Source organism: Salvelinus fontinalis, unplaced genomic scaffold (genome assembly GCF_029448725.1).
Source record: "Salvelinus fontinalis isolate EN_2023a unplaced genomic scaffold, ASM2944872v1 scaffold_0167, whole genome shotgun sequence".
NCBI lineage: Eukaryota > Metazoa > Chordata > Actinopteri > Salmoniformes > Salmonidae > Salvelinus > Salvelinus fontinalis.
Window position 1 is genome coordinate 199315 of NW_026600376.1, and position 27347 is coordinate 226661.

Sequence of the window (27347 nt, forward strand, 5' to 3'; positions counted from 1 at the left end):
ACACAGACAGGAAGGTTGCATTTGGCGACGTGGAAGTGACTAGTCGTCTGTTGTGAGGCTGTACACCAACCACACTGATCCACAAACATTCCGTAACAATGATAAAGAAATTTGACAAGAAGGACGAAGAGTCTGGTAAGATAAATTAAGTGTAAAGAAATCAATATAGCTACTTGGAAATAGTTAACGTTTTTTTGCCAACTAGTTACCGCTGACGTTAGCTAGCTAGTAGCTAGCATTCTAGCTAGGTAACGTTAACTACACTAAGTTGGTATTCGTTTGGTCGATATTTTTTTGTTGTCAAATAGATGTCTGTCTTTGTTGATCACACTAGCTACGTGTGTTTATTTGTTGAGCAGATATGTAAATTGCCTGCTAGCTAGCTTAAAGCGTCTCTATCTGTCAAATTAGCTTGCAAACTAGCTAACGTTAGTTGGTTATGAAGACTAAGTTAACTGTGCCTAGTAAAACATACACGTATTCTTCTTTGGCTATGCCGTGTAAAATTTGATAAGAGATTCAATATCTAGTTAGCTACATGTGTCTATCGATTTACCGTATACTGGTAGTTAGCTAGCTAATTTAGTTCATTTAAAAACTGTCAATGTCGTCTTGCTCACTCAAGTTTGTTGACCATAACTAGACGAGGTTTAAGCTACTACTTAAGTTATCTCGTTACGAAATACACATTCAACACGATATAGTAATGACGCATAGTAAGTGAACTACCTAGTTAGTTTTTATAGTTCCAATATAATCCAATTGTGTCTTAATGTGGCTATTTTCTCTTCGCTGCAACAATTAGGAAGTGGCTCTAACCCTTTCCAGCATCTTGAAAAGAGTGCAGTGTTGCAAGAGGCTCGTATCTTCAACGAGACTCCGATCAACCCCAGAAGATGTCTCCACATCCTCACCAAGATCATTTACCTGCTCAACCAGGTGAGAAACAAACCCATAACATGCAAACCAATTGTTTTGCATGTATACCCTTTGATATTAACAGAAGATGTTTTTATGTTCTGTCTAGGGGGAACACTTTGGAACTATGGAGGCGACCGAGGCCTTCTTCGCAATGACCAGGCTCTTCCAGTCCAATGATGTGAGAATAAGTAATTGCTTTGGGTTTAATTAAATTATTGCTGATCATACAAGTAAACAACATTATCGACAGAACATACCGCAACATATACAATACATGATGACATAAACTCACAAACTAACCTCAAAAAGGTCCAATTAGTGCCATTAAATGAGTATTCAATGAGTAGTGTTGTAATTGACGTATTGTAGAGATGTGGCGCATAGTGTTTTTGTATAGCATTATCTGCTTTTTGAAAATGTTTCTCTGTATTCCTCCAGCAAACCCTGAGAAGGATGTGCTACCTTACCATCAAGGAGATGGCCAACATCTCTGAGGATGTCATCATTGTCACCAGTAGCTTGACCAAGGACATGACTGGCAAGGAGGATGTGTACAGAGGACCTGCCATCAGAGCTCTCTGCAGGATCACGGATGTCAGTCTGTCTCTCTCTCTCCCTCCCTGTCTTTGTGTCTGTCTGTTTCTGTTTCTCTCCCTGCTTTTTATTAGGCTGTGTTTTCTTTTTGTTTCCATTCTGATAGCTGAACAGTATTTCATTTTTTACATCCAGCTTACATTGTGTTATTGTAATTGGACGAAACCTATGCTTTTTGGTCAAACTCAAGCCCTACTTTGTAACTCTGTCCCACAGACCACCATGCTGCAGGCCATTGAGAGATACATGAAACAGGCCATCGTTGACAAAGTGCCCAGTGTGTCCAGCTCTGCCCTGGTCTCCTCTCTGGTAAGAAATTATCCACACGGCGCCTGGATGTCTCAAGATGACTGTGTCATTTGTAAGTACTCCCATTGCTTTGTGGGTAATGTATTTTGTGGTTTCTGTGTGTCTGTAGCACATGGTTAAGATGAGCTACGACGTGGTGAAGCGCTGGGTGAACGAGGCACAGGAGGCAGCTTCCAGTGACAACATCATGGTCCAGGTGGGTTACACACACTCTGTTGATAACCTGTTCATTAGGCACCAAGCAGAAGAAATAACCTATGTTTTACTGTTATTTTCACTCATTCAATATGAAATGCACTGAAAAAGGTTTTGATATGTTGTTCCCTAATGAACACAACCCGGGTAAGTTGAAAGAGAATCACTTCCACTGTGACCTCTGTGTGATTCCCCCCAGTACCACGCCCTGGGCCTGCTGTACCACCTGAGGAAGAATGACCGACTGGCCGTATCCAAGATGCTCAACAAGTTCACCAAGTCGGGCCTCAAGTCCCCCTTTGCCTACTGCATGCTCATCCGCATCGCCAGCAAGCTGTTGGAGGAGACCGAGGCAGGGTAGGTAGCACCATGGAAGCACTGCCACGCAGACCGAGGCAGGTTAGGTGGCACCTTGGAAGCACTGTCACACGGACCGAGGCAGGGTAGGTGGCACCGTGGAAGCACTGTCACGCGGACCGAGGCAGGGTAGGTGGCACCGTGGAAGCACTGTCACGCGGACCGAGGCAGGGTAGGTGGCACCGTGGAAGCACTGTCACGCGGACCGAGGCAGGGTAGGTGGCACCGTGGAAGCACTGTCACGCGGACCGAGGCAGGGTAGGTGGCACCGTGGAAGCACTGTCACGCGGACCGAGGCAGGGTTGGTGGCACCATGGAAGCACTGTCACGCGGACCGAGGCAGGGTAGGTGGCACCATGGAAGCACTGTCACGCGGACCGAGGCAGGGTTGGTGGCACCATGGAAGCACTGTCACGCGGACCGAGGCAGGGTTGGTGGCACCATGGAAGCACTGTCACGCGGACCGAGGCAGGGTTGGTGGCACCATGGAAGCACTGTCACGCGGACCGAGGCAGGGTTGGTGGCACCATGGAAGCACTGTCACGCGGACCGAGGCAGGGTTGGTGGCACCATGGAAGCACTGTCACGCGGACCGAGGCAGGGTAGGTGGCACCATGGAAGCACTGTCACGCGGACCGAGGCAGGGTTGGTGGCACCATGGAAGCACTGTCACGTAGACCGAGGCAGGGTAGGTGGCTCCGTGAAAGCACTGTCACGCGGACCGAGGCAGGGTAGGTGGCACTGTCACGCGGACCGAGGCAGGGTAGGTGGCACTGTCACGCGGACCGAGGCAGGGTAGGTGGCACTGTCACACGGACCGAGGCAGGGTAGGTGGCACTGTCACGCGGACCGAGGCAGGGTAGGTGGCACTGTCACGCGGACCGAGGCAGGGTAGGTGGCACTGTCACGCGGACCGAGGCAGGGTAGGTGGCTCCGTGGAAGCACTGTCACGTAGACCGAGGCAGGGTAGGTGGCTCCTTAGAAACACTGTCACGCGGACCGAGGCAGGGTAGGTGGCACCATGGAAGCACTGTCACGCGGACCGAGGCAGGGTAGGTGGCACCGTGGAAGCACTGTCAAGCAGACCGAGGCAGGGTAGGTGGCACCGTTGAAGCACTGTCACGCGGACCGAGGCAGGGTAGGTGGCACAGTGGAAGCACTGTCACGCGGACCGAGGCAGGGTAGGTGGCACCATGGAAGCACTGTCACGCGGACCGAGGCAGGGTAGGTGGCACCATGCAAGCACTGTCACGCGGACCGAGGCAGGGTTGGTGGCACCATGGAAGCACTCAAGCGGACCGAGGCAGGGTTGGTGGCACCATGGAAGCACTGTCACGCGGACCGAGGCAGGGTAGGTGGAACCATGGAAGCACTGTCACGTAGACCGAGGCAGGGTAGGTGGCACCATGGAAGCACTGTCACGTAGACCGAGGCAGGGTAGGTGGCTCCGTGGAAGCACTGTCACGTAGACCGAGGCAGGGTAGGTGGCTCCGTGGAAGCACTGTCACGTAGACCGAGGCAGGGTAGGTGGAACCATGGAAGCACTGTCACGTAGACCGAGGCAGGGTAGGTGGCTCCGTGGAAGCACTTTCACGTAGACCGAGGCAGGGTAGGTGGCACCATGGAAGCACTGTCACGTAGACCGAGGCAGGGTAGGTGGCTCCGTGGAAGAACTGTCACGTAGACCGAGGCAGGGTAGGTGGCTCCGTGGAAGCACTGTCACGTAGACCGAGGCAGGGTAGGTGGCTCCGTGGAAGCACTGTCACGTAGACCGAGGCAGGGTAGGTGGCTCCGTGGAAGCACTGTCACGTAGACCGAGACAGGGTAGGTGGCACCGTGGAAGCACTGTCACGCGGACCGAGGCAGGGTAGGTGGCACCATGGAAGCACTGTCACGCGGACCGAGGCAGGGTTGGTGGCACCATGGAAGCACTCACGCGGACCGAGGCAGGGTTGGTGGCACCATGGAAGCACTGTCACGTAGACCGAAGCAGGGTAGATAAACACTGTCCTGGACTGTTTACTTGAATGTGTTTTCTAGTCTGTCTACAGTGGGTTGGTGTCTAGTATTCCCTTTCATTGATATGTATAGTTTTTATTCAACACCAAGGGGAAGTGATCTGTGTAGCGACATCATGCATTTTTTTATTTAATTTTTTTAACCTTTTATTTAACTAGGAAAGTCGGTTAAGAACAAATTCTTATTTACCATGACAGACTACCAAAAGTCCTGTGGGGACGGGGGCCTGGGATTAAAACAAATAAAATAAAGACAATATTAATATAGGACAAAACACACATCACGACAAGAGACAACACTACATAAAGAGAGACCTAAGACAACATAGCAAGGCAACAACACATGACAACACAGCATGATACAGAAGCAACACAACATAACAACAACATGGTAGCAACACAACATGGTAGCAGCACAAAACATGGTACAAACATTATTTGGCTCAGACAACAGCCCAAAGGGCAAGAAGGTAGAGACAACAATATATCACACAAAGCAGCCACAACTGTCAGAGTCCATACACATGGCAGCGGAGGACACAGAATGCACAGTGTCAAATTTTACTTTATAAACATATTGGGATATTTTTTTTGTCTTCTGTGTGTGGCATTGTAATACAGATGGTTGGCTATTTTCTGTTTGCAGACATGACAGTCCCCTGTTTGACTTCATTGAGAGCTGTCTGAGGAACAAGCATGAGATGGTGGTGTACGAGGCAGCCTCGGCCATAGTCCACATGCCCAACTGTACTGCCAGAGAGCTGGCCCCCGCTGTCTCTGGTGAGTCTCTGTAATTACAGACAGTTTGGTAAATACACCTTACTTTCTGGTGTCCACATGTGGGTACCTACCTGTAGAAATAGATATTAGAGGTTGTAGTATCCTATGAAGCTAGTACCTCTGGTTTTACCACTTGACTGTCTGTTATTGTGTTTTTCTCCAGTCCTGCAGCTGTTCTGCAGCTCTCCCAAAGCAGCCCTGAGATACGCAGCTGTCAGGACCCTCAACAAGGTGGGTCTCCACTTCTCCATGCTCTTCATTACTTTGTTATCTGTGTTTTACATTGAGTATACTGTATTTACAACCGCATTCCGCCGTTTGTCCACCAGGTGGCGATGAAGCACCCGTCGGCCGTGACTGCGTGCAACCTGGACCTGGAGAACCTGATCACTGACTCGAACCGCAGCATCGCCACGCTGGCCATCACCACGCTGCTGAAGACAGGCAGCGAGAGCAGTGTGGACCGCCTCATGAAACAGATCTCCTCCTTCGTCTCTGAGATCTCTGACGAGTTCAAGGTGAGGAGGAGGATGAGTTAGTTTAATGTGTAGTTTCTCCTCAATGATATGCTCTTGTTTTTCCTCTCTACAATACTCTAGTTGAATCATTTAGGAATTTAAATAGTTGGATAATCAATTAGAATACACTCAATATGTAATCCACCCCCAAAAATATATTTGTCTGAAGTAAAACTATATTTTAAACAAACCACAACTACTTTAATCTATTTCCAAATGGGATATTATTTCACCAAAGTGAAGTCCTATCCTCTGACTGCTGAGTGTGTTTCAGGTGGTGGTTGTGCAGGCCATCAGTGCCCTGTGTCAGAAGTATCCCAGAAAGCACAGCGTCATGATGAACTTCCTGTCCAACATGCTCCGAGACGACGTGAGTGGAACACCCTGACTGAGCAGCCTAATGTCTTTTTTCACTGATGTGTAGGACAAGAGAACGTATTGAAGGACATTTATGTTTCACTGACATGAAACCATCTGGACTACAGACAAACAGGAGCTCTTTGGCCAACTCTGGCACATTGATATGACCACTCAGTTTTCTGATTTTATGTACCACTGTCCCTGAAACATAAATTCTTTCAATGATGCCTCTCCTCTCAGGGTGGCTTTGAGTACAAGCGGGCCATCGTGGACTGCATCATCAGCATCATCGAGGAGAACCCAGAGAGCAAGGAGACGGGGCTGGCCCACCTGTGTGAGTTCATCGAGGACTGTGAGCACACGGTGCTGGCCACCAAGATCCTCCACCTGCTGGGCAAGGAGGGCCCGCGCACGCCCTCGCCATCCAAGTACATCCGCTTCATCTTCAACCGCGTGGTGCTGGAGAGCGAGGCCGTCAGAGCCGGTGAGAAACGGGGGAGTGTGTGTGTTAACCCCTGCTGGCCTGGAGTTGTCAAAAGCATGTGTGTTTGAGAAACAGAGTTGTGTGTGTCTGGGTGCAACATGAATGGTAGTTCTGATAAGTCTGTTGGGATTGGCTCCATTAACTGGTGACATCACCAACCATGAAAGGATCAATTCGCTAATATGAAGACAAATGGTATTTGCCCCTGGCTTTTCAACAGAAACTCACTGTTAATCATAAAGGGTTTAAACTAATGTGAGTTACCACGTTGTTGTTTATACACATTGTGTATTAACTAAGCTCCTTTCTCGTCCCTGTAGCTGCGGTGAGTGCTCTGGCTAAGTTTGGAGCCCAGAATGATGACCTTCTCCCCAGTGTGTTAGTCCTGATGCAGAGGTAGAGACAGCCTTTCACTGGCTCCCGGTCATAATGATCCATTCCCTGTGTGGTTACCACTCTAAAGTGTGTTGACGTATGGTGTGTGTTACTAGGTGTATGATGGACAGTGACGACGAGGTGAGGGACAGAGCCACCTTCTACATGAACGTGCTGCAGCAGAAGCAGAAAGCCCTCAACGCTGCCTACATTTTCAACGGTGAGAACACACACTGCGCTCCTCGTCTCCTAACTTGAGAACACTAGAGTGTGTGGACATCTGTTCCAATTCAGGAAGTACGGTTGTGTTCTTTGATTGTGGTCACTCAAACTCTCTCAGTGAATCGACACGTGCAGAGAATTTATTTTTCTCCATCGAACCTCAAAATGCATAAATGTATTTCCTTTATTTAACCGTCTGTGTCTCCTCCTGTCAGGTCTGTCGGTGTCTGTCCCGGGTCTGGAGAAGTCCCTCCACCAGTACACCCTGGAGCCCACAGAGAAGCCCTTCGATATGAAGTCGGTTCCCCTGGCCAACACACCCATCACAGAGCAGAAGACCGAATTCGCTCCTGTGGCCACTAGCAAGCTTCCAGAGAAACCAGGCCCGACGCGCCAAGACATCTACCAGGGTACAGTCACCTTACTTGAAACTATCATGGCAAGACATCACAGAGTGATGGTGAATGCACCAATTTGTAAGTCGCTCTGGATAAGAGCGTCTGCTAAATGACTTAAATGTAAATGTAAGACATGGCGTTATCACAAGGAAACAAAACATTTGGTCTAAATTTCTGAAGTAAAAGGACCCAGTCACATTTATTTTCCAAGCTATAGCACACAGTATTTTGCATGGAAACACGTTCTTAATGAACCATAGAATTCAGTCTGCTAAGAGTTATTAGCCATGGAAAACCAAATATCATAGTAGCAGTAGTTGTGATGCTAGTATTGTGGCATCAACAACTTCAGAGCAGCAAAAACTTGAGGGCAGCTATAATATTGTAGTAGTTAGGACTAGGGGTGGATTCAGCTATAATATTGTAGTAGTTAGGACTAGGGGTGGATTCAGCTATAATATTGTAGTAGTTAGGACTAGGGGTGGATTCAGCTATAATATTGTAGTAGTTAGGACTAGGGGTGGATTCAGCTATAATATTGTAGTAGTTAGGACTAGGGGTGGATTCAGCTATAATATTGTAGTAGTTAGGACTAGGGGTGGATTCAGCTATAATATTGTAGTAGTTAGGACTAGGGGTGGATTCAGCTATAATATTGTAGTAGTTAGGACTAGGGGTGGATTCAGCTATAATATTGTAGTAGTTAGGACTAGGGGTGGATTCAGCTATAATATTGTAGTAGTTAGGACTAGGGGTGGATTCAGCTATAATATTGTAGTAGTTAGGACTAGGGGTGGATTCAGCTATAATATTGTAGTAGTTAGGACTAGGGGTGGATTCAGCTATAATATTGTAGTAGTTAGGACTAGGGGTGGATTCAGCTATAATATTGTAGTAGTTAGGACTAGGGGTGGATTCAGCTATAATATTGTAGTAGTTAGGACTAGGGGTGGATTCAGCTATAATATTGAAGTATTTAGGACTAGGGGTGGATTCAGCTATAATATTGAAGTATTTAGGACTAGGGGTGGATTCAGCTATAATATTGTAGTAGTTAGGACTAGGGGTGGATTCAGCTATAATATTGAAGTATTTAGGTCTAGGGGTGGATTCAGTTATAATATTGTAGTAGTTAGGACTAGGGGTGGATTCAGCTATAATATTGAAGTATTTAGGACTAGGGGTGGATTTGGAACTGGGCCTCTCTAATCTCTCCTCCTCCTGTCAACAGAACAACTGGCAGCCATTCCAGAATTCCAGGGCCTGGGTTCTCTCTTCAAGACGTCGGAGGCGGTGCAGCTGACCGAGGCGGAGACTGAGTATGTGGTGCGCTGCGTCAAGCACACCTTCGCCAGACACATGGTGTTCCAGTTCGACTGCACCAACACGCTCAATGACCAGCTCCTGCAGAAGGTAGGGCTACACTGGTGACTGGTGCGCTGTAGGAAGTTCACGGCTCCTAGAATGCTCAGCCATTGTCAATGTGTGGAGGTCTAGTTGGGTGCAAAATGGCTGCAGTGGCATCACCCCAAATCCCTCCTTACACTGTAGATATCTTTGAGCAGTTTGAAAAGCATAATCCTATTCAAATAATTTTATAAAGCTTTATTGTCCATTTCAATTGACAGTAGACAGAAACGTGACTTTGGTGCCTCACATTTAAAATCTACAACACTGACATTAAGACACAGGACTACATGCATAGAAATGTATTAAGTGGAAGTCCACTGGGTTGTTGTCCTTCAGGTTATGGTTCAGATGGAGCCGTCGGAGGCCTACGAGGTTCTCCACTACGTCCCTGCTGCTAACCTGCCCTACAGCCAGCCTGGCTCCTGCTACAGCCTGGTCAGACTGCCTGAAGATGACCCCACCGCAGGTTACTTTTATTAAACCTGTGTGTGACTGTGTGTGAGGGAGAGAGAGAAATGAGCCGTTTTCATGAGGGCAACTCTGAAGTGCTTAGTGTGACGTCAGTGTTGTAACTCTGTTAATACCCTTCTCAGAACTAAAGAATCCGAATGGTTTTCAATTGAGAGAGAAAAGCACTTTTCTGCTGGCCTTCTTCAAACACTAAGGACACTTACTTACATCACGTAGCCTAGTCATGTAATGTCTGCACTGTCTATGTCATATTAAATGTGTTCTCTGCTCTCCAGTGTCCTGTACGTTCAGCTGTACTCTGAAGTACCTGGTGAAAGACTGCGACCCCAACACAGGAGAGCCCGATGACGACGGTTACGATGACGAATATGTGGTATGAGCTCAATTTAAAACCTATTTTTAAAATTTTACTCATTTATCCAAAAAATAATTATATCTTGTTTACCGTCATTTGCCTAAATTCTCTATTCTCCCCTTTTTCTACCTTCTCTGCTCTCCTCTACCCCCCCCCCCCCCCCCCCCGTGTGTGTCAGCTGGAAGACTTGGAGGTGACCGTTGCAGACCACATCCAGAAGGTGTTGAAGCCTAACTTTGCCGCAGCCTGGGACGAGGTGGGAGACGACTTTGAGAAGGAGGAGACGTTCGCCCTGGCCTCTGTCAGAACGTTAGACGGTAATTATTTCAATCGGGATCTTTGGATTTATCCACCCAACATTGAAACAGTGTACATTCTGTGAGCTGTTTTAGAGCAGTGGTTCCCATACATAGAAATATCATCATTAACAGTTCTATTGATTTTCTCCATACTTTTCTATTTCCATTGTGACTCGCTTAAAGCCTTTTGAGCTTGTTTGTGAGGCATCAAATGGGCTATTTCTGACCATAATTCAGTCTTTAAATAGAACCCGTTGGAACTGGCCTCGTCAAAGTGTTTGAACTATGTATTTAATCCAGGTCTGGAGTTGGACCTGACTTAACGTTAAATGATCTTGTTAATTATCATCTTATGACACTGCTACATATTTAAAGCAGAGTGAGTAATATGTGTATTTGGACACAGGCACACTGAAGGCAGGTTGTATCTAGGGGGCTACAGTGTGTCAAGTAAAATCTCCAAGTTGTCTCTGTCGGGGCTGGTGGTAACGTCTCTGTCGGGGCTGGTGGTAACGTCTCTGTCGGGGCTGGTGGTAACGTCTCTGGTCATTCAAAATCCCATGGTACTTATTGTAAGAGATGGGGGAAGCCTCCTGTTGAGACTGTTGGTCACATCTCCCTGTTCCCTGTCGTCTCTGTAGAGGCTGTTGGTAACATCATCAGTTTCCTGGGCATGCAGCCCTGCGAGCGTTCAGACAAGGTCCCAGAAAACAAGAACTCACACATCCTCTTCCTTGCCGGTGGGTGTTTTATTTATTTATTGTATCTTGATTTTAATTAATTATTGTTTTGCTTTGTGAATTGTATTGTAGGCTCATTCTGTGCCCTTTATTACCGTAAATATGTTAAGTTCAGTTTCTAACCTTGACACGGCAGCTTGTTCAACTTCCTGTCACTAGTGTGATGGAAGCAAGCCCCCCCATGGTATGAATGAGTTTCTGTGTCCCTCCCCTTCCTCCAGGTGTGTTCCGGGGGGGTCATGACGTGCTGGTTCGCTCGCGCCTGGCCCTGGCAGACGGTGTCACTATGCAGGTGACGGTCCGCAGCTCGGATGAGACTGTTGTTGACATCATCCTAGCCTCCGTGGGCTAGAGGGCGCCAGCGGGGGATGTTCACCAACAGGCCGTGTCAATACAATGGCATATTCTAGTTGTTTTCTCCTCTTTTTCCCATTCACAATATTCTCTACACAATGTCCTCCCCTGCTTTATGTCGTTGGAATGTGTCTTGTGTTTTTGGGTAGTCTGAGATGGAAGACATTATGGTGAGGTGTGTGTACTACTGGCACCCTTCAACACAACTCATCTCTGTAGACTGGCCCCAGATCTGTTTGTGCTATATAACCAACTCCAATGGTCATTCATAGGTGTTGGCAAGGCAGCACAAACAGATCTGGGACCAGGCTAGTGTCATTAATGGCCCACGTTTTATCAAATCTATTAAATGTTGACCATGGAAGTACTGAATTATTGTTACAAGCTTTATTTAAAACTCCTTTTATTTCTAAAGTTTATTTCCTCCATCCAGAATTATTTTCCTTGGGTTGCAACCTGTTACGAATTACAACAAATAGATTGGACCCCAAAGATGAGATTACCTTGGGTGATCTTTCATGCTTCCAGTAAGATTTCCTATGTCCCTACTGCAGTAGTTGATCCATTTAGTGCTGTCATTTTGTTCATAGCGAGTAGCAGGAGACAGTATCTGTCAAACGTGGCTTGGTGCTTTTATGACATACCAGGAATGGATTCAAGATCACTGTGTCATATCAGCTATGATTCAATGTGCACAGTTCTCATCCAGGTTTGAGGTTTTTCAATTATGGGTGTTTGTTCACGACCCACCCAGTCAGAGCTGAATCTTCACAATTTTTTCCACAATGGGAGATGTGAAAATTTGTGTTCATTAGGCACCAAATGGAAGAAAACACTGAAACAGGGCTGAACTCCAATAAGAAATGCATGTTTTTGTTTTCCTATTGCAAAATGTTTTAACCTTCCCGTTGTGAGCCCGAATGAACATGACCCAGGTTATGCTCGTAGATGTCAAGTTCAGATTGTCTAATGCTGGTGAGTTGTCTCAGAAGGCGTTGATGAAGCTGAAGTAGGCGTTGAGGAAGCCAGTAGGGTCCTCCAGCTGGGGATAATGGCTGATGTGTTCATCTAGAACCGACACAGTAGACCTCTGCACCAGTTTCCTGAAGGACAATGACAACATTGGGTTGGGAGGGACAAGAGGACTTATTCATACAAAGGGAATACTTGCGTTCTGTAACACCCAAATGAATGATGGGGGATATATACAGAAAACCAAATACTTTGTCTACTACTGTATATACAGAATTGAAGCATTTGTCTCGGGGCTCTAATCAGTTCCGTTTTAGCCGACATCCGCATAGTGGTGGAGTTGCATTAGAGCTGTGGAACACAAGCAGCTCCTAGCATTATACATAAAGCGCACATTGCCATTGGCTGCACAGAGTCCCATTTAGAGAAATTCCAGCAGCCTTGTTTACAATTCTTAACACTGGAATGTGAAATCTAGCTACAGAGCCATTAGCCTGATACAGAAAAGGATTTGTAATGATTTTCAATTTGAGCGACATTTCTATATAGCCTACACTTTTTCGTTCTGGTCAGTCGCCTTCAATCGAGTCAGAGGGGGGTTCAAATCTTCCCTTTAGTGGTGCATTCCATCAGTCTCTACAAATCCCACACAACTCACGGCCAATGGTGGTGCATTGTGACTTGATTCACAAGTAAGGTTCGTCTCTTTTCCCTCTGATGCTTTGGATTGAATGTTGAGTAACTTTAAAGTTAAAAATATATATATTTTTATCGAAATCCTGCAGTGGCTGAGTGGAATTGTCACTGGCTTGCAGAGCAAGAAAATGGTTCAAAGCCCGAGTGGTTCTGTAGCTAAGGTTATATCCTGTGGCACAGAGGCTGTCAGAAGACTACAGACCGACAGGTACAAAGAACATGTTTTCTGCTTTTTCGGACTACAACCTTATGTTGAAGGAGACAAAGACGTCATGAAAGATGGTGGCATAAGAGAAAGACGTCTGTCTCTCAGTGGAGAGGTTGTGGGCTCCAATCCAAGCAGAGTCCATGGGGAAAGACTTGGCAGGGACCGTAAGATATTCTGGGGTGGTAATTATCAGTGTGAAGCATTGGTTGGACAAATGGTGAGCGAGTCAAAAGAGGGATCTATCCAGAGGGGTCCTAAAGAAATGATCAAACCGGAACAGCTGAAACTCCAGAAACTTGACACGGACTAGTTCAAGTATGGTGGTGGAGGAAGGTAGCAACTGAGAGGGGAGAATTGAGTAGAGTTCAAGGCAAGCAGAAGCAAAGACTAAAAATACACTGCTCAAAAAAATAAAGGGAACACTTAAACAACACAATGTAACTCCAAGTCAATCACACTTCTGTGAAATCAAACTGTCCACTTAGGAAGCAACACTGATTGACAATAAATTCCACATGCTGTTGTGCAAGGAGGTGCACTGCCAGAGCCCTGCAAAATGACCTCCAGCAGGCCACAAATGTGCATGTGTCAGCATATGGTCTCACAAGGGGTCTGAGGATCTCATCTCGGTACCTATTGGCAGTCAGGCTACCTCTGGCGAGCACATGGAGGGCAGTGCGGCCCCACAAAGAAATGCCACCCCCCACCATGACTGACCCATCGCCAAACCGGTCATGCTGGAGGATGTTGCAGGCAGCAGAACGTTCTCCACGGCGTCTCCAGACTCTGTCACGTCTGTCACATGTGCTCAGTGTGAACCTGCTTTCATCTGGGAGAGCACAGGGCGCCAGTGGCGAATTTGCCAATCTTGGTGTTCTCTGGCAAATGCCAAACGTCCTGCACGGTGTTGGGCTGTAAGCACAACCCCCACCTGTGGACGTCGGGCCCTCATACCACCCTCATGGAGTCTGTTTCTGACCGTTTGAGCAGACACATGCACATGTGGCCTGCTGGAGGTCATTTTGCAGGGCGCTGGCAGTGCACCTCCTTGCACAAATGCGGAGGTAGCGGTCCTGCTGCTGGGTTGTTGCCCTCCTACGGCCTCCTCCACGTCTCCTGATGTACTGGCCTGTCTCCTGGTAGCGCCTGCATGCTCTGGACACTACGCTGACAGACACAGCAAACCCTTTTACCACAGTTCGCATTGATGTGCCATCCTGGATGAACTGCACTACCTGAGCCACTTGTGTGGGTTGTAGACTCCCGTCTCATGCTACCACTAGAGTGAGAGCACTGCCAGCATTCAAAAGTGACCAAAACATCAGCCAGGAAGCATAGGAACTGAGAAGTGGTCTGTGGTCACCACCTGCAGAATCACTCCTGTTTTGGGGGGTGTCTTGCTAATTGCCTATAATTTCCACCTTTTGTCTATTCCATTTGCACAACAGCATGTGAAATTTATTGTCAATCAGTGTTGCTTCCTAAGTGGACAGTTTGATTTCACAGAAGTGTGATTGACTTGGAGTTACATTGTGTTGTTTAAGTGTTCCCTTTATTTTTTTGAGCAGTGTATTTTTTCAAGATTTAACCATGGTGTTTCTGGTGAATTATTGCATGACCATCTGCATTTATATCTCTGACTACAGGGACCATGCCCCCTCTTCTGTCCTCTTCGCTCCCCATCTCAGAGATGAAGGGTGGTCCTCTTCAATCCAGAGCCAGGACGGATTCCAACCAGCAACCTCACCTGTGTGAGGCAGGGAGCATCCACCAGCGCCACAGACCCCTTCACACTAATAACTAGGAAACACTTATTAAAAAGGTAGACATCTAAAGAGAGTAGGTTCATGTTAAAAACAACATTGGATGGGATTTGATCCCATGACCATGGCGATGCAAGGCAGTGACAATTACTGTTGGTACGATAAACTGCTCTGACAAAGATGCATTTAACATTCTACACAACTAATGGACTGAGCTTTGAGCCCAAAAATACTTCTACAATATACTTTCTGTCTGTGTGTAGGGCTTGAATACCCTTTCTGGTATTTTTGCAGACTTTAGAAGGAATGCACAGGCTTGTGCGCCAACAACAAGAGAAGAGGTACTACCTTATGTACCATACGACAAAATAAAGGCTCGACACGCCATAGAAAGTGTATTTGTATTAAATTAATATCACGTTTTAGACGTCGACGAAACATTAGATCCTATTTCAGTTGAATGCATTCAGTAGTACAACTGACTAGGTATCCCCTTTTCCCTTATTTGAGACAGGAAAAAACAGGAGGACATTGTGCCTTAGACACTCACCGTAAACACCCCCATCATGTGGTTGTACATGATACTACAGCTCTTCATTTGGAAAGACAGCATTTACCATGCAAGCTCAACCCTAGCAAAACTCATTGAATATTCCTACACTCACAAATGTAACTACCCAATGCAAGTGAATGGCAATTATCCAGTGCATGTGAATGAAACTCTCACTTACACCTTAAATAACTCAATGCATGTAAATTGGATAAGAGTATGGAAGAGGTGCACTTACTGGTAAAGGAAGATGAATTGGGGGTGAGGGTTGACTGGATCCAGGGGTCCATAGATCATATGAACTGAAAGACAAGGAGGGAGAGAGATGACGTGGAGGAGTGGGATTTTCTTTTTTTGCCTTGCAATGACAGGTTAGTCAATTAGCATCGAACTAAATCCACATGCCTTCTCATAACAATCAAATGTTACAATGCATCTAGTGATGACACACCGAAACACTTCGCGGTGAGGTGTTGAACAGGATTCTATGGGGATGGGACCCATGTGTAGTAGGGAGGGAGGTGTGGATCACACAGATCACGCCACTACCAGCTAACCTTAATGGGGCACAGATGGGCTAATAAACTCCTGGGAGGTATTAGTCTGCGCTAAGTAGATTAGCCTCACTGACTGACTCGCTGGTCACATCATAGTCTAAACCAGAGGGGAGTTTTACTGCTTACAGTCACTGTACAACGGCATTCAGAACTTCAGTGTACTAACTGACATGGCACTGTAGCTTGCTTTTGTGCAGTTTCATAGTAGGCACAAACCTACCTATTGCAGGAAATCAACAACAACAGATAGAACAGCAGTGATGGAGTTGAATGAATGACACATCATGTTCTTAAAGCTTCCTGCCATTGCCCTTCTGTCATTACAGTACCTTCAGAAAGGATTCACAGTCCTTGACTATTTACACATTTTCTTGTGTTTCATAATGCGATTAAAATAGGTTTGTCATTTTTTGTCAACGAACTATCCAAAATACTCATGTTAATGTGTGGTAATGGAAAGTAAACAGTAATATATTTGGATAAGAAAGGTATTCAACCCCCTGAGTCAATATATGCTATGATCACCTTTGGCAGTGATTACAGCTGTGAGTCTTGCTGGGTATGTCTAAGAGTTTTGCAAACCTGGATTGTACAATATTTGTCCATTATTCTTTTAAAAATTCTTCAAGCTCTGTCAAGTTCGATGTTGATCATTGCTAGACAGCCATTTTCAAGTCTTGCCATAGCTTTTCAAGTCGATTTAAGTCAAAACTGTAACTAGGCCACTCAGGAACATTCAATGTCATCTTGGTAAGTAACTCTAGTGTAGATTTGGCCTTGTGTTTTAGGTTATTGTCCTGCTGAAAGGTGGATTTATCTCCCAGTGTCTGTTAGAAAGCAGACTGAATCAGGTTTTCCTCTAGGATTTTGCCTGTGCATAGCTCTATTCCATTTTTTTCATATCCTAAAAAACTCCCTTGTCCTTGCCGATGACAAGCATACCCATAACATGATGCAGACACCACCATGCTTGAAAATATGAAGAGTGGTACTCAGTGATGTGTTGGATTTAGCCCAAAAGTAATGCTTTGTATTCTGGACAAAAAGTTAATTTCTTTGCCACATCTTTTGCATTATTACTTTAGTGTTAAATGTAGTAGTTAGTTAAATGTAACAAATGTAAATTAAATGTAACACTAAGGGTGTGTTCATAAATTCACTCTGGCTATCTACTTTGATTTCAGAGCGCTCTCGTCTGAGTGTGCCAGAGCGCAGAATAATTGATGCATTTACAAACCCTCAACACCTATTGAATATGGCCGGTGCAAACAGGATGCATTTTGAAATATTTTTATTCTTAACAGGCTTCCTTGTTTTCACGCTGTAATTTAGGTTAGCATGGTGGAGTAACTACAGTGTTTTTGATCCATACTCAGTTTTCACCGATCACAGCCATTTAACTCTAACTGGTTTAAAAATCCCCATTGGCCTCATGTTGAAATCCCTGAGCGGTTTCCTTCTTGTCCATCAACCGAATTAGGGAGGACACCTGTATCTTTGTAGTTGCTGGGTGTACTGATACACCATCCAAAGTGTAATTAATAACTTCCCCATGCTCAAAAGGGGTAATCAGTCTGCTTTTTAAAAATGTCTTCATCTACCAATAGGTTTTCCAATGCCTTCTTTGCAAGGCATTGGAAAACCTCCCTGGCCGTTGTCGTTGAATTTGTGCTTGAAATTCACTGTTCGACTGAAGAACCTTACAGATAATTGTATGTGTGGTGTACAGAGACGGGGTAGTCACTCAAAAATCATGTTACCACCATTATTACACACAGAGTGATTCCATGCAACTTATTATCTGACTTGTTAAGCACATTGTTATTCTTTACGTTATTTAGGCTTGTCATAACAAAAGGATTGGGGTAATGCGTGTAGATCAGTGACACAAAATCTACATTTAATCCATTTTAAATTCAGGCTGTAACAACAAAATGTGGAAAAAGTCCAGGGGTGTGAATACTTTCTGAAGGCACAGTATATCACTCATCTATTTGAGATTATATATATTTTTTGTTTTCATTCAGTTATCAAAGGTACAATCATAACTTGAGACACTCTTGTGTAGCAGACTTCACATAAACCGGGCATTGATGTTTCAATCATTGCTCAGCAACTAGACAGACAGTACTCACCAGGGATGAAAGTAGAGGTGAGAGCACCAACCCATCTGTCTCGGTGCTCGTCCCTCTGGTTAATAAACTGCAGGATACTAGGAGGAGAAGGGATATGCAATCTTATTACCATCACTATTAATCACAGATCAATCAGTCAATCACTTTTATCCATCACTGTATAGGGAGAAATGGGGAACTAGCTTTATGTTAATAAATTCAATCAAAACAAAACTACAAGGGTTGACAACATAATCTATGGAGGTGGAAACAATTCTCTGTTTATATACAGTATGTTAGAATTTAGATGGAAAATGTGCAAAGTTTTGTTCAGTGCAATTTGGTTTGATTGGGTTAAAATAATTTTTTGAAATCAATTTCTTTCACCTATAACAATGTATCAACTAACACCAAATTTGACTAGCCATGTTAGTTTGAAAAGAGTCAGAGATCTGTCTAGTGACTACTCTATTCCGTATGTATAGGTATTTAACTAGTGAGGTCTGAAAACAGTGTATGGTACAGTACCTGTCCATGACCAGGTTCCCATCATTGAAGCGGACCCCTGTCCACATGTCCAAGAACTCAGCGTCTGTGGGCTGGGTGTAAGGACCAAACACGTCCCCAAGCCTGACACGAAACCAAGAGTAAACAGGGTAAATGCTACATCTTCACAGTACATTAAATATGTTCACTCAAACTCAGTTGAGTGCTGGTTAGGTAACTTTAATCCTCCATGTTTTTACTCAGTTTGTTTCGCCAGCTATGCTTTGCAGCGAATATAAATACCTTCATAACATTTAAATAAAATGTGTTCTTCTATGAAACAGTAAAAATGGTTGAGGGGTTTATAATTTAGCTGAATGGACATAACTAGAGCTGTACTACTTGTGCCTAGTTAACTTGCCAACAATGTTCTTACTGTAAATGTCATTACGGTTACATGCTCACATTAATGTGGTTATTGTGCATAGTCATTAATAAAATAGTTCGATTCAAACGTTTAGATGCTTTGCAAGAATAACGATCTCTCTAATAATCATGTATACATGGACACGTCGGAAATCAGGTTACCCGATGGCACTCTGACAAATGCAGAAAATCGCCAATCAAAATAAACGTTCTACCACTGCGACCGCGTTATTTTTTGGGAAGCATAGTTGACATATAAAGCTTTTATGTGAAAACTACGTATGAAGCCGAAACCACAGAGACACGCCGTTAAAATTTGCGTGCGAGAGTAGAGTGCGTCAATTCACATACACAGTATCGCATATGCCAATTTAATGGTCATTACATAACAAACAGTTGTATTTGTTATGTTCGCTATGTGCCCTTGTGAATTATTGTGTTCCTTTTGATTAACGTTGTCCTACAGGAGCAACCGTACATGCCTACTCTAAACAGTTATGTTAGCTCACGAATGTGAAGAGTTGTTGCTCATACACCCGAGCAGATTTTTAAGAATGTATCTTGTCTCATTCGTTCTACACAACAGTATTCTCTCTTGAAATCAGAGTTCCTCGAGTTTCCCAGCCCTAGCCTGCCTAAGCTAAGTTATATTCCTGTGATGGAAATCAACACAGGTAGGCCTAACGTTAGTTTTCAAATATGCATTATTTGACACGGGCAGTTAAATGTAACACTAAGGGTGTGTTCATAAATTCACTCTGGCTATCTACTTCGATTTCAGAGCGCTCTCGTCTGAGTGTACCAGAGCGCAGAATAATTGATGCATTTACAAACCCTCAACACCTATTGAATATGGCCGGTGCCATTAAATCTTGGCAAAAATGCGTAATTAAATTGTTGCCAGCATCACAGTCACCAATGCTCTGGATAACATGAAAACGGCCAAACCAGCTCTGCAAGGGCGAGTAAAATGGTCATAGTGAGGTTCTCATTTTTGTCTGGAAGTAGCTAGCTAACGGCTTGGGTGCTTGACTGCCGTTGTGAGGTCAGAACGCTCGGATCAACCCTACTGCTCAGCCAGAGCGTCCAGTGTGCTCTGAATTTACGAACGCCCAGAGCGCACTGAGTGAATTTACGAACACACCGTAAATAGACACTTTGGGTGTGTTCGTAAATTCCATCTGGAGTGCCAGAGTGCATTCATAAACACAGGGTGTTGTCAGATTATAATAAACAAACATAACTTGTAACTTTAATATTGAGGTATGACTGTGCATATAAAGGTAATGGATTTGACTGCAGATAATTCAAAATACACAATGAAAAAAGATATCAATGACTGAGCCCCTTGCTGTAACCCTGTTAGCTTGAGCTCATGTGTCTCTTCTGTGTCCAAGTTAAAGATTCAAGAGATGTGTACAGTAGGAGGAAACGTATACAGTATGTGAGAACACAGTATGTGTACCCTTTAGAGAACACCATGTAGTTGGTGAGACGGGTCAGCACCGGAGAGAGGAAGCTGGAGTCCTTGAGGAGCTGTGTGGGAGACAGCATGGCGATGATCCAAAAGAACAACAATAAGCAGTTATAATGCTCAGAGAACAGTCAGATAATCCAGAATATCCACAGTAAATGTTGACTAACCTTCTGAAGGAATCTGGGATGGTGTGTTTCTGGGAATATGCCTGTTCAAGAAAACGTTTTTTTTTTTTACTTACATTAAATATTTCATAACCAAACATGGTAAGTTTACAGTAAGACAAATGCTATCAAAGCAATGTGTCACTTTGTCATGAAGTTGTTGACCGGTAATCTACTTTGTACACATGAAGTGGTCCTTGCTATGATCCTTGGGACGTTTAAAATGGTTAGTGTAGGGGTTTAGGGGAACAATGAAAAAATGCAGTGGAACTGGCTTCGAGGTCCAGAGTTGAGTTTGAGGGGGTAAGAGTTTAGGGTAGGGACATCCAAGGATTCCGGATAGCACTAACCCATAGGAAACTATTGCGGTATAGTGTGTATGACTCGGAGTAGAGGAATTTGGAAGAACAGAAATTCACTGATTTGAATGAGGGGTTAAACCAATGGTGATCAACTCTGGTACTGGTGAGAAGCAGGATTTAGTGGAAAAAAATATCGAATTGGGCTGCCTGTGTAAATGCAGTCTTAGTAAAAAATAAAATTATAATAATCGGACAAGACAGGTGAGTTTACACCAGCTGCCCATCGTTGTCTAATCAGGCTCTGATTGGTTACATGTTGTCCGCTACACAACATATAAATACACAAGTCTTTTCTCCTCACTTCACCAGCACTGTTCATTGGGTATCATGGCTGCTAGTACTGGCTCAGGGTAAGATGGTGGCAAGAGCAATGCTACTTTCATCACATTGAGTATGTTGTTTAACGTTCAACCTCTGTCTGTAGGTGCCTCCTTGCTTTGCTGTTCATTGCTATCCTTATCAACAAGGTAAGAGCAACATTAAAGTACTGTTTGCTTGAGTTGTTTTTGGAAGTCTTATCTGAAGTTAACATTTAGTTTGTTCCTTCCCCAGTTGATAGGACCGTCTTTCTCCACCCTCTTCGAGTTAGACAGTGGTCGGAGCGACACCGACAAGCATATGCTGCCCCCCTCTCCTCCTGAGACTGAAGGCTCTATTCCCGTTCCATACCGACTAGCTCGTGTCAGCTCCAGCAGAAAGCAGCAGGTTCAGGAAGAGCCTGAAGCCTTCCAGAGCCCAGTGAGGTGTCTTTCCAATTCCAGAGCCTGGTGAGGTGCCTTTCCAGGGTGGAGAAGACCCTTTACTGCACCATTGGTGCCCCGGCTCTATCAAGATTCCTTGGCACGAGCAGAACAACCAGGAACCAGCAGTAAGGTTCTGATATCTTTTGGTTTATGTTCATGATTTCTTAGTATTGACGCAACTTCATGAATAATCCGTTTTCTTGTTGGCTACAACCATGGTTCTTCCCAGGCTACGGGTGGTGTCTGGTTGGAGTCTTCCCAGGGTGTATTTGTCTGGGTACCATCAGTATGGTCACTACATGGCTACTAGGTAAGGTTGTTACATCTTTCTGATGTGTTGCAGCTTTAACACTTATTTTTCTATTCCTGGCTAGCAGCTCTGTATTAACCTGGATCCTGATATCATTTGGCTATGCTGCTCTACAACCTTGAATAAATGACTTTAAAATGTTTTTGTCTGGCTTGCTTTGTACATTTTACTTAAGTATGGTTTGTTACCTGTAGCCAATCAGGAAAAGGTCTGAAACTGTACTCTACCTCCATTGGACAAACAGAGGCTGTTGATGGTCAAGTGTCCAGTCCTGTTGTGGTCACTCCTGTGAGATACAAAGATGGGGTCAGTTGGGAAAAGCTCTATAGCATCCATCATATTTCACCTTCCTGTGTTGGGTAATGGAAGGGAAAACACTAGACTATTGAGATGCAGCCCTATTATGTCAGAGTGGTTTCAGTGATGATGGTTCCTCCAGGATTGGCTTCCAAGCCCAACCTTGACCATCAGTATTGGAAATGCAAACTGACACACGCTCAGTGTTTAGGGGCAACTTCATTCTACTTTGTGCAGCAGTGCTGAGCTCACCTGTAGAGCAGTTCCAGGGCCACAGTGTCTCCATAGTCATGGGAGAGCAGGTTGAGCCTCTGCTCCGTCAGACCCAGGTGGGACACCAACGCCTCCACAACACTAGCCTGCTCAAAGATGGAGTAGCGGTGGGGCCTCTGTCAGGGAGAAATGTCAGTATAGGTGAGCACCTTAGCTAGAACAAAATGTGCATATTTCAATCATGTTTTTGTTCATGCAATTTTCCTACTGGTCTACTTTCCTGTAGTGTATAGGTTAGCATTACTTGCCATTCCTCAGTTATTGGCAATTGTTTGCTTGCTTTGTCATTACATTTGGCACTGTTTGTGGGTTAATGTGTACGTCTCTCTCTCCCTGGTAGATTTCCCTGGCATTCTAACCGATGCCTCAAAGGCCGTTTCGCCCACAATTCAAGTCTGTCATAGCCTGCGACTCACCGGTTTGTCACTGAAGCCAAAACCAAGAAAGTCCAGAGCAATGACCCGGTTAAAGCGCCGATTCAGGGGCTCCCATATCTGTAATACAGTAACACACCTGGCATTCAGACACCTGGGTCATGTTCATAAGGCACAAAAAATGACATGAACCTGGGTACTACCTGAACTTGTCCAAAAAGGGATGCTTGTGTTCATGTCCGGTTGAAAAAAAAATTCTACGGTGTGCCCTATTGAACATGGCTCTGTTGACAATATACCATCTGAGAGTGTGGAATAAGAATTATCCCAGCAAACCAACTGATCTGTGCATAACATTTTATAGATAAGCCCCTTTCTCTCATCAGCGTACCTTGTACCAGTCCAGGCTGGAGGTAGGGAAGCCATGGAGGAGAATGACCACATCAGAGCTGCCTACAGCACCATAGGTCTCTGGTAGAGGAAAAAGTAAAGCATACACATTGTTCATCACGTACCATGACCTGCTACACGCACCACGAAAATATGTTACATAGGTCAAAGTAAAGGGCTAAAACTGGTGCTTGGAACTTGCCATTGTAAAGTGCAAATGATGACTGATCTGAACATGGGCTCCAACTTCTAGCAGTCCAGACTGTTCACTGTACTGATGAAGGAGCCACTAGATGGCTACAGTAGTCTGCATCACTGCATGCATCTCAATAATGTAATGAGACGCTAATTAAAGCTCTGTTTCTTTATTTCGCCCACATTCATGTGTGACAACTGGACAGGTGAAATAAATGCTTACTCCGCTCCTGTCAAATCAATGTGCTTTATTGGCATGACTTAAAGTACATATTGCCAAAGCTTACTTTGGAGATTTACAATATTAACATAATTAAAATAATATTGTCAACGTGACAACAGTAACAACAATAAAGTGTCAAAATAACCATACAATTAACAATGGCATAGAGGACATGTGCAGGTTGATTGGTCTGTCAGACACTGTCCCTCAACTTATGGCAGGCAGCAATGTAGTGCGCTGCCAACCCACAGCTCTCTGCGTCCTCCCCCAACAGGACGGGTAGCCTACTCTCATCAGAGAGGTCTTTGAAACCTTGAAGAAGGGTTTCAAATCTGGGGTAATTACACTCAAATTGTTATACACTGCTCAAAAAAATAAAGGGAACACTTAAACAACACAATGTAATTCCAAGTCAATCACACTTCTGTGAAATCAAACTGTCCACTTAGGAAGCAACACTGATTGACAATAAATGTCACATGCTGTTGTGCAAATGGAATAGACAAAAGGTGGAAATTATAGGCAATTAGCAAGACACCCCCCAAAACAGGAGTGATTCTGCAGGTGGTGACCACAGACCACTTCTCAGTTCCTATGCTTCCTGGCTGATGTTTTGGTCACTTTTGAATGCTGGCGGTGCTCTCACTCTAGTGGTAGCATGAGACGGAGTCTACAACCCACACAAGTGTCTCAGGTAGTGCAGTTCATCCAGGATGGCACATCAATGCGAACTGTGGCAAAAAGGTTTGCTGTGTCTGTCAGCGTAGTGTCCAGAGCATGCAGGCGCTACCAGGAGACAGGCCAGTACATCAGGAGACGTGGAGGAGGCCGTAGGAGGGCAACAACCCAGCAGCAGGACCGCTACCTCCGCCTTTGTGCAAGGAGGTGCACTGCCAGAGCCCTGCAAAATGACCTCCAGCAGGCCACAAATGTGCATGTGTCAGCATATGGTCTCACAAGGGGTCTGAGGATCTCATCTCGGTACCTAATGGCAGTCAGGCTACCTCTGGCGAGCACATGGAGGGCTGTGCGGCCCCACAAAGAAATGCCACCCCACACCATGACTGACCCATCGCCAAACCGGTCATGCTGGAGGATGTTGCAGGCAGCAGAACGTTCTACACGGCGTCTCCAGACTCTGTCACGTCTGTCACATGTGCTCAGTGTGAACCTGCTTTCATCTGTGAAGAGCACAGGGCGCCAGTGGCGAATTTGCCAATCTTGGTGTTCTCTGGCAAATGTCAAACGTCCTGCACGGTGTTGGGCTGTAAGCACAACCCCCACCTGTGGACGTTGGGCCCTCATACCACCCTCATGGAGTCTGTTTCTGACCGTTTGAGCAGACACATGCACATTTGTGGCCTGCTGGAGGTCATTTTGCAGGGCGCTGGCAGTGCACCTCCTTGCACAAAGGCGGAGGTAGCGGTCCTGCTGCTGGGTTGTTGCCCTCCTACGGCCTCCTCCACGTCTCCTGATGTACTGGCCTGTCTCCTGGTAGCGCCTGCATGCTCTGGACACTACGCTGACAGACACAGCAAACCTTTTTGCCACAGTTCGCATTGATGCGCCATCCTGGATGAACTGCACTACCTGAGCCACTTGTGTGGGTTGTAGACTCCGTCTCATGCTACCACTAGAGTGAGAGCACCGCCAGCATTCAAAAGTGACCAAAACATCAGCCAGGAAGCATAGGAACTGAGAAGTGGTCTGTGGTCACCACCTGCAGAATCACTCCTGTTTTGGGGGGTGTCTTGCTAATTGCCTATAATTTCCACCTTTTGTCTATTCCATTTGCACAACAGCATGTGAAATTTATTGTCAATCAGTGTTGCTTCCTAAGTGGACAGTTTGATTTCACAGAAGTGTGATTGACTTGGAGTTACATTGTGTTGTTTAAGTGTTCCCTTTATTTTTTTGAGCAGTGTATATTTTCGACATTTTGTCAGGAAATGCAGCTCTGTCTCGTGGTTTTGCTGTGGTGCAGTGGTTGCACAGCCTTTCCTCTACAGGGAGCCAGGTTTTCCTGTGTCTACCCTTCTCAATGGCATGGCTGTGCTCACTGAGCCTGTACTTTGTCAAGGTTTTTCTAAGGTTTTGATCAGAAACCATGGTCAAATAGTTTGCTGCAGTGTACTGTCAATTTAGGGCCAGATAGCACTGCATTTTGTTTTGTGCTTTGTGTTTCGCAAATAGGTAATGTAGTTTTGACTGTTGTAATTTGGTTTATTCTGATTGGATGTTCTGGTCCTCAGCCCCAGGACCAGCTGGATGAGGGGACTCTTGGCATTGCAGGGCTTGGTAATAATATGAGAGGGGGTCACTGTATTTTAGATGTTTCCAAAACTGAATTGCTCTTGTTTTTAGTTTGTATTATTAGTGGATATTGGCCTAATTCTGCCCTGCGTGCATTGTTTGTAGTTTTCCTCTGGACATGTTGGTGAATCTTACAGAACTCTGCATTCAGGTTTCAATGGGGTGTTTGTCCCATTGGGGGAAATCTTGTTTTGGAAGTGGACCCCACACCTCGCTGCCATAAAGTGCAATTGGTTCAATAACACATTCAATTAGTCTTTAAAAATCAGTACAGTGCAGCACTATCAGGTATGTGCAGGGGATAGGGAGATGGATTCATAAGCAAGTTCAATTTGAAATGTATGATGTTTGGACGTATTTAATCAGAATCAAATGAGAACACACCCTATTCCTCCATTCTACTCTTACTGATGCCAAATCGTACCTCTGTAGAATATATTGTTGCTCCTGAAAGTGAAGAATGCTCCGGCAGAGCGCCAGGTCAGGAGGGCTGGAGACAGTTGGGGAGGGGGGATGTGCAGATAGACTGCCAGCAGAGGAATGCACAGCAAGCCCACAAGAAGCCACCATTCCCTCATCTTTCCTTTAGTAGGAGGGCCGGTCTCGCATTCCGCACTCTGGCAGACAACACTGGGGTCACGTCACGACATTTCATTTAGGCTACTATCACCCTTTAACATGAATGGTCTACAAGTACCAGACCTATTGTGTGATAATGTCATGTGACACCCCGCTACTTACTGTCTATTCATAAATGATTGAAGCAACATAGTCGGCAAAACTAGACTTTGGAATATCGTCAAACTAGTGGGCTACATGTAAACGTCACGGTCTCCTTGCAACAATAGGCTATACTATCATTCTGTTTTAAAAATAAAGCATTAGCCTACCTCTTGGAAATGTGTCAATTCTTAACACTAAAATAACACTTCCGCCCGGGGCACTGTCAGTTCTGTACCTACCTACAGCCGAGACGCGGTTCTGTCATCCCTATGTGCTCAGTGCGTCCGGGTCACCTGGGTAGGTTTCGAACCTTGGCCCAGTGCACTGCATTAATGCAGGGTCGGGGAATGGTATTATTTTGTAGTGTCGCATGGAGAATTGCCAGGGTGCTAAGCGCTAAATCTTCAGGAGCCATCTGTCGGTGTGGATGTCCAATAAGCATGCCAATGATACATGCCACCTGTGTTTGAGGTTTTGTATTCGTGCGCCCCGTTCCAAATGTCCACTTTCATGTAACAAACCATATACTGATTTGAATATGACTATTACAACAAAACTTACACTAGGGAAG

General features: G+C 45.2%; 2 protein-coding genes and 1 long non-coding RNA gene across 7 annotated transcripts; 2 read left to right on the top strand and 1 right to left on the bottom strand.

The window, feature by feature from the left end:
• LOC129844033 (coatomer subunit gamma-2) lies at positions 1-11532 on the top strand. Its single transcript, XM_055912406.1, has 21 exons — positions 1-135; positions 806-939; positions 1028-1099; positions 1360-1515; positions 1732-1824; positions 1934-2020; positions 2219-2376; positions 5041-5174; positions 5338-5405; positions 5504-5692; positions 5967-6062; positions 6293-6536; positions 6857-6932; positions 7028-7131; positions 7349-7543; positions 8763-8944; positions 9278-9407; positions 9688-9785; positions 9946-10084; positions 10708-10806; positions 11028-11532. The coding sequence occupies exons 1-21, from the start codon at positions 99-101 to the stop codon at positions 11156-11158; spliced, it is 2622 nt and encodes an 873-aa protein (XP_055768381.1). The 5' UTR covers positions 1-98; the 3' UTR covers positions 11159-11532.
• LOC129844034 (mesoderm-specific transcript homolog protein-like) lies at positions 11533-27347 on the bottom strand. 5 transcript variants are annotated; one of them, XM_055912407.1, is made up of 12 exons: positions 27016-27338; positions 26478-26683; positions 23324-23403; positions 22975-23052; positions 22538-22674; positions 22216-22274; positions 20577-20617; positions 20398-20468; positions 18549-18650; positions 18042-18118; positions 15588-15651; positions 11533-12263 (listed from the first exon to the last, which is right to left on the bottom strand). In XM_055912407.1, the coding sequence occupies exons 1-12, from the start codon at positions 27039-27041 to the stop codon at positions 12146-12148; spliced, it is 1059 nt and encodes a 352-aa protein (XP_055768382.1). In that variant the 5' UTR covers positions 27042-27338; the 3' UTR covers positions 11533-12145. The 5 variants fall into 5 exon arrangements, with proteins under 5 accessions (XP_055768382.1, XP_055768383.1, XP_055768384.1 ...); XM_055912408.1 differs by having other exon boundaries at positions 26478-26670; positions 27016-27337; XM_055912409.1 differs by having other exon boundaries at positions 26478-26670; positions 26944-27022.
• On the top strand, positions 18647-22130 carry LOC129844035 (uncharacterized). The gene is made up of 3 exons (XR_008757892.1): positions 18647-19606; positions 21360-21402; positions 21488-22130. It is a non-coding gene; the product is annotated as an uncharacterized LOC129844035 (long non-coding RNA).

Coding starts and splice junctions, on each gene's coding strand:
- LOC129844033 (XM_055912406.1), top strand. CDS start 99: ATGATAAAGAAATTTGACAAGAAGGACGAAGAGTCTG. Junction 2,021..2,218: donor GTGACAACATCATGGTCCAG/GTGGGTTACACA, acceptor GATTCCCCCCAG/TACCACGCCCTGGGCCTGCT. Junction 7,544..8,762: donor GCGCCAAGACATCTACCAGG/GTACAGTCACCT, acceptor TCCTGTCAACAG/AACAACTGGCAGCCATTCCA.
- LOC129844034 (XM_055912407.1), bottom strand. CDS start 27,041: ATGACAGAACCGCGTCTCGGCTGTAG. Junction 22,275..22,537: donor GCCCTGGAACTGCTCTACAG/GTGAGCTCAGCA, acceptor TGTATCTCACAG/GAGTGACCACAACAGGACTG. Junction 18,119..18,548: donor GGGAACCTGGTCATGGACAG/GTACTGTACCAT, acceptor TTCTCCTCCTAG/TATCCTGCAGTTTATTAACC.